The sequence below is a fragment of the Condylura cristata genome, unplaced genomic scaffold (assembly GCF_000260355.1).
Source record: "Condylura cristata isolate star-nosed mole 26May11 unplaced genomic scaffold, ConCri1.0 scaffold00008, whole genome shotgun sequence".
NCBI classification, from domain to species: domain Eukaryota; kingdom Metazoa; phylum Chordata; class Mammalia; order Eulipotyphla; family Talpidae; genus Condylura; species Condylura cristata.
Genome location: NW_004567109.1, coordinates 5,769,887 through 5,776,500, shown reverse-complemented (window position 1 = coordinate 5,776,500; position 6,614 = coordinate 5,769,887). Strand labels below are relative to the sequence as shown.

Genomic DNA, 6,614 nt, shown 5'->3' with positions numbered 1-6,614 from the left:
ACCCTGAAGCCAGACACTGGCCCCTGAAGGCAGATACGGGACCCTGAAGCCAGACACTGGCCCCTGAAGGCAGATACGGGACCCTGAAGCCAGACCTGAGCCTGAGATGAGCACTGAAGACTCGAGGAGGCTGCCCAGCCCAGAGCCCCTCCATGCCTGCGCCTGCCAGCCTTTCCCCATGTCCACTCTGCATACCAGCTCCGTCCTTCCACGTTCGAACGCGTCCTGACCAGCCCTCCCCTTACCGACAGAGTCCTCAGCCCTAGCCCGCCAGCTAGAGCAAACTGCCCATTCTGCCGGGCGCTGTGTTCACAAGGGGCCCAAGCTGGATGGGGCAGAGGAACTGGCACAGCCCTGCCACTGCCGGGTCTGACACTGCCCGAGGACGCAGCAGCTGCGCCGACGCGCCACTCAACAGTGAGCCCGCCGCTGCCAGATGGCGACCTGTGTCCTGCGCGCAGGTGAGTTCCCGCCCGGTCTGCAAAGACCAGCAGGGCCTTGGATGGGGACAGCGTCAGGCTAGCGCCAAGCCTGGGGCAAGTGAAGGCCCCGGTGTTCTGTGATGGGCAGCAATGGCCACAGTGTCACGAGACTTGTAACAGAAGCCTGACGTGGAGAAGCGTCTGAGAAAGGAGAACTGCTCCCGAGCTGAGCGGGCAGGGCTCAGGGCGGCAGGCATCACTTCTCCTCGCGGGTCTAAGGACGGACTGGGTGGGGGGACAGCTGCACTTTTGTGGTTCCTGGAGGCGGGACAGCCTTGGGTCCCTCACATCCTTCACTAGAAAGCTTCTCTCCTGGGAGAGGACAGGGCAGGGACATAACTTGCTGACGCTGTGACACAGGTGGGGAAGAGGAAGCCAGAAGGAGCCCTTAGCACTTCAGCTTATAAAATGTGTGTGTGGGTATTATTTTATGTAGAGCTTCGCCTGGGTGACTCAGGTCACTGGGGATTGTCAGACCTCTTAGACTTTTTTTAAACTCGAAAAGAGCTTTTCTGTGAAGCCAGAGAGAACAAAACTATTGATTGAAACCAAATGGTCAACATGATTTTCACATCTATCTATCTACCCAGCCCTCTCTAGAAATAAGCTGCCCTGGCTCATTTTAATGGACAGTAGCTTCCCCTCCTGGTCTGCAGGGGACCCATCTCAAGCCCTCCAGTGGATGCCTGAAGCCACGGGGGTACTGAGCCCCACCTGTACTGAGCCCCATCTCTACTGTGCCAAAATGATCCAGCTATGGTGAAGCTTCATTTTAAAATGACCCCGGTGAGAGAGTCACAACAATAACAAAAAATAAAACAGAACAGTTACAACAATATCATGTAATGAAAGCGACGTGAATATCACTCTTGATCTGTCTTACTGTGTGTCGGACTGTGGCCACGTGAGGTAACTGAATCCGTGGAAGGTGAAACCCCGGGTAAGGGGGAACTAGTGTGTGAGCAGAGCTAGCCTCTCTGAGGGAGCAGAAGAATGGGGCGGGGTGGGGAGCGCCCAAGCCCGTCTTTTCAGCCATCTCCTCACTGACAGGCTGGGGGAAGTACAGCTGACACGTGTGCCTGTGTCAGCAAACCCTGGCTGGAGACCCCTGCTCAATACGGGGTGTGTCTGGCCACAAGGTGAACCCCAGTCAGGGCCAAACAGAGGTGGGTGGGAGACCCAGGGTGTCACCAGCCAGGGACCACCAAGAGATGGTTCCTTGATTAAAATTCCCGTGCTTCCCCGTTTAAGGGGCCGTAGAACTAGGGCCAGAGGAGACAGACAAGGGCCCATCTGCTTTTTATTTTGCACAATTTTGAGCTATTTGTGTGTGCATTTAAAAAAAAAAAAAACTACTGCTCATTTTCCTAGAGTAATTGCTCCTCCCCTCATCCTATCCACTGTTCCCTGTGGGATGCATCGCCACCTCCTGAACTGAGACTTCCCTGACCCTCTCCTCCCCAGCAGATCCACCTGCCAATTCTTTAGCACCTACCCAAGGCCCGCACTTTACGTCTGAATCATCTTCATATTGCTTCATCTACTGTCTTGTCCAAGTAGACTTACTGGTCTACTAACACTATCCTGTCGCACCCAGCAGAGCCTACACAGGGCTCTGGAACATCCACTCCACAGTGCAGACCTCCCTGCCCTGCTCACTGCTACCCTCCCAGGGCCGAGTTCAGCAGGGCAGATGGAAATGCTCAGTATATATTCTTGAAAAAACAAATAGATGGACAGGTAATAGAATGTACAAGTCTCCATTGTCATTCCACTAGCCTGGTACAAGGAGCAAAAAGAAGTTACTATAGAGATCTGGTTAACTAGGGCTGGTCATGCCAATTTCTCTGAGAGTGATTCCTTGTCAGCCCTGGGAGGCCTTCATGCTTGCACAGGTGACCAAAGCTGCTATGGACAGCTCCCACCTCCTGACTGTCCTTGGAAGCAAACCTGCATGGATCTTGGCTACAGCCACACTCATGTGGACCGTCTGTGGTTGCTTTTGGGCAACAAGAGCAAATGGGGATCTCCCTGGTGCGCAACGGGTTAAAGCGCAATGCTATGAAGCGCAGCCCCTGCAGCACGAGTTCGATCCCTGGCCAGGGAGCTCACCCACAGGGCGCAGCAGACCTCTCCTGTCTCCCCACTGCTCCTGAGCCTCAGCAATGGACTTCAGTCCATCTGCCTATTCTGCTCCCCACTCTGTTTCTGGTGAATCTTCTGATCCCCCACACTTCTGGCCTATACCCCAATTCTGTACGCATAAATAAATCTTAAAAAAAAAAAAAAGCAGATGAGTCATGGCAACAAAGACCACGTGGGTTGAAATGTTCACAAGCTGACCTTCTAAGAAATAGTGTGCTGCACCCTGGACTTGAACAGAGATGTGTGTGAGGCTTTGAAACTGCGGAGTTCACACCGAGTCTTGCTAATATTTTATTCAGGCCTTATTACGCACTAGGCACTGTGCTAAGCGAGTCGCATGTCTATCTTGTCATTCAATTCTCCCTACAGTGCTGGGAGCAGACGCTCGTTACAATGCTGGGGCCAGGGTCCGCGTGGCCTGCGACAAGCCGAGTTTAAATCCAGACCTGGCTGCGCGCCTCTGAGACCTGCCTCTATGACCACGGTGCTGTGCAGCGGCCATGGGAACACTGTCCCGTCACACGCAGAGCCTACAGCACTGTTCACATGGGCCTGCCTCTTCGCCTGCCTCCTCATGTCCTCAGGCCACTGAGTGACCCCACTTCCATGGCGCCACCTCCTCGGGGAGGCTGAGGCTGCTCCATCTACCCTGAGTGGCACTTTTCTTTCTCTGAATTCTACCAATTGGTCAAGCCTCGGTTAAGCCCTCCTTCTCTGAGGGCATCTTCTCCTTGCCCTAGTTCTTTCTTTTACCCTCTGTCATCCCAAAATGCAAACTGCTGGAGGGCAGAAGCAGCCTTGCACAGCACAGAGCCCCTGCATGAGTAGGCGACACACTCACGCTCTTCAAAACCCAAGCAGAGCGAAACAAAACTCACAAGAATCACTGTCTTCCCCGCTCTGGAGATGGGGCCAGTAGACCCACATGCCAATTCAGAGCCAACGCTGTCTTTGGCTTGGACAAAGTGCTAACAAGTCAGCAACCACAAGCTTTATTACCTGTACCTGGGATGCTTCCCTGTGTGTGTTTTAAAGATTTATTTATTCAGACATACAGAACTGGGGTACAGGCCAAAGGTGCAGGGGCGGTGAGAGGATTTGCCAGAGACAGAGTGGGAAGCAGAACAAGCAGACTGACGAAGTACACTGCTGAGGGGAGCAGCGGGCTGGCCAGGAGAGGTCTGCCACACCAGGAGAGGTCTGGGTCACCTCCGGGGCGGGGTTCAAACTCATGCTGAAGTGGCTTTAGCTTCTTAGTGCTGTGCTTTAACCGGCTGTGCCACCAGGGAGGGCCCCATAACTTGTGTTTTTATGGTAATCATTTTCTTTTAAATTCTAGGTCACTGACCCCCAAGAATCCTGCCTCCAAAAAGAAGGGTTTCCTTGAATCCAGGTGGATGACAGCTTCTTCACCTCTCACCTCGCAGTGCCTGTTTATCAAAGAATCTAGGTGTGAAAGTAGCTGAACTTAATCTTGCTGCTTGGGGGCTGTGGTGACACTTGGGGGTGTAGTTTCTGGGAGAGGAACAAGGAGACTTCCAGTTATGTTGTTTCTTGAAGCACAGGATCTGTGCATCCGTTTTTGCCACGTGTGAACTCACGCAGTACACCTAGGATCTGTTCCCTTATTTGAAGGTATAGTCTATTTCAATAAAATGTTCTAAAATGCCCACAGTAGCACACAATGGATTGGGGGTTTTTGCAGAAAGACACATCTCAATTTCTTCATGCACCATCCTTAGAAAGGGTTGGTCAGAGCCTTTTACTTGCAGTAAAAAGGAAGAAAAAAAGGCAAAGCAACCTTGCAGGTGCTGTATAAACAAATTTGGGGTGAGGCTGGACAAATCTTGGCTCTCAATGCCTTCCGCTGTAATTGAGCTACACAATTCCTATTAGCCATAGATGTTCTGGGGCCCTCCCTGGTGGCACAATGGGTTAGGATGGAGCACTGCAAGCTGGCGGCAGCTGCCTCAGTGCGAGTTCGATCTCTGGCCCCGGAGGTCTGCCAGGGAGGCTGCAGACCTCTCCTGTCTCACCGGCTGTTCTCCTCAGTAGTGTGTTTAGCCAGTCTGCCTGTTCCTCTGCCCTGTCTCTGGTGATGCCTCTGTGCCCCTGTTCCTCTGCCCTGTATCCCAGTGCTGTATGAATAAATAAATAAATCTTAAAAAAAAAAAAAAAAAACCAACCAAATGCCCTTCATGTAAAAACCATGTAACAGCCAACTACCAAGGAAGTAGCTGACAAGTCCAAAGGGCTTTATAAAACCTGTGAGTACTGAGGCAATCAGCCTCTTCAGGCCTTGGCCAAGTGAGGTGTTGGCTCTGCCAGCAGAACCCGTCACTTATGCACTTGGGGGGGACTGAATGCTGTCCCCCCCAACCACATCCACAGCCCAACCCCACTAGGCTGGTATCTGGAGGCACCCTGGGGGGTGCTTGGGTCATGTGGATGGAGCCCTCATGAATAGGGTTAGTGCCCTAGTAAAGAGCCAGAGCTCCCACACATCTTCCCCACATGCAGACGCGGGGAGAAGTGCCAGCCTGAAGCGGAGGGCAGCTCTCATCAGAAGCTAAGTGTTGGTGGCCTGTCCTTGGGCTCGCAGGATCCACAACTGTGACAAATAACTTTATGCTGTTTGCAAGCCACTCCCTCTCCAGCAGTTTGTCCTGGCACCCCAAACAAACCAAGACAACTTATTAACACTGAGTCAAGCAGCAAGCTAAACAATCTGCATACAAACTTCCATTAAGTCTTCACGATCCAACTTTTATCCCTGCTTTAGGCACGCGAACACGGAGGCCTGGAGAAGTCAAGGAATCTCCCTGGAGGCTGTTAACTGTTAGGGTGGCGTTCAGACAGCCAAACTTCAGAGTCCATGTTCTTAACTGTGACGCTACTCAGACCTGTTTGTCTCTGTAGCTCAATAAACTGGTCTTGTCCAAAGGCACACAATTATAAGAATCTTGACAAGCACACCCAACTCCATAAGAAACGGCAGCCTGTTTACAGACGGGATGGCTGCTTCAGAGATTCACACGACGACAGCGCTCCGGGTCTAGCTGCGTGCCCTTTCCCCGCCGGCCTTCCCCATTCGCTGGAAACCAAAGAAATAACACTTGGCCTACCTGAAGCCATCATCAGCCCAGATTGCATAGGAAAGGTCAGCGATTCGCCTTTCTCTTCCATGACGAAATCTGTATTGCCTCTTACAAAGGATTTGCTCATCCTCCCTCCTTGAGTAAGCAACATATACTCCTTTGCATGAGCAAAGCTTAGAAAAACGAAATAAAATGAACTTGTTGGGTGTCTGTGATGTCACTTTCAGTTGTGCTTGAGAGGAACATTTCAGCGAGAGCATTTTGGAGCATTTTGGAGCTGTCCCTTTGTGCTTTAAGCCGCATCTGTTTTCTGGAAGGTTAAAACTGCTTGCTTTTGTTACTTTTGAGGCATTGAGGTTACAAACACTGTCCCTTAAAAGGTCCTTACCTTTTAATTCACTGACTTAATTTATTCTCTTAGCTTTGGTTCCCTGAAGTAATACAACGCATGATGAGTCCACCCCACCCACCCAGTTTCGGAAATATCAGGTGAACCAGGAATTCAGAGGAGGAAAAGGAACCCAACCTTGTTCCTCAGAGGACTGTCAGCGCCGCCAGCCGGCCGGGCGGGGGCTCCGTCTGACCGGCGACCCTTCCCCAGGTGACTGACCTCCTCACAGGGACGCGGTCCTTGCTACCTGGATGGGGACGCCGCTTTGTATGGCCCGGACCCCCGCAGCAGGGTGTCTGGGGTGCCACCAAGTCCCCAGGGTCCCCTCCAAAGCACAGTGCCTGGGTCGGGTTCTGCACCACATCTGTGCCATCAGCCTCTTCAAACAGTCGCTCTTGAGCAAGCTGATGCTGGGGGCGTTCCAGGGCCGGCGCCAATGTCACCAGCAGCGGGGGAACTGGAAACTGCCCCGACACGGGGCTGCGGCGCGGCGGCCCG

The 6,614-nt window shown here is 52.5% G+C and overlaps 1 protein-coding gene across 1 annotated transcript in view; it reads right to left on the bottom strand.

The window, feature by feature from the left end:
• Positions 1-6,614, bottom strand: part of PLEKHM2 (pleckstrin homology domain containing, family M (with RUN domain) member 2) — a 40,567-nt gene that overhangs the window by 25,913 nt on the left and 8,040 nt on the right. The window contains exon 2 of the mRNA XM_012722083.1: positions 6,252-6,335. Within this exon, the coding sequence (XP_012577537.1) occupies positions 6,252-6,335 (84 nt within the window). The remainder of the gene's footprint in view (positions 1-6,251; positions 6,336-6,614) is intronic.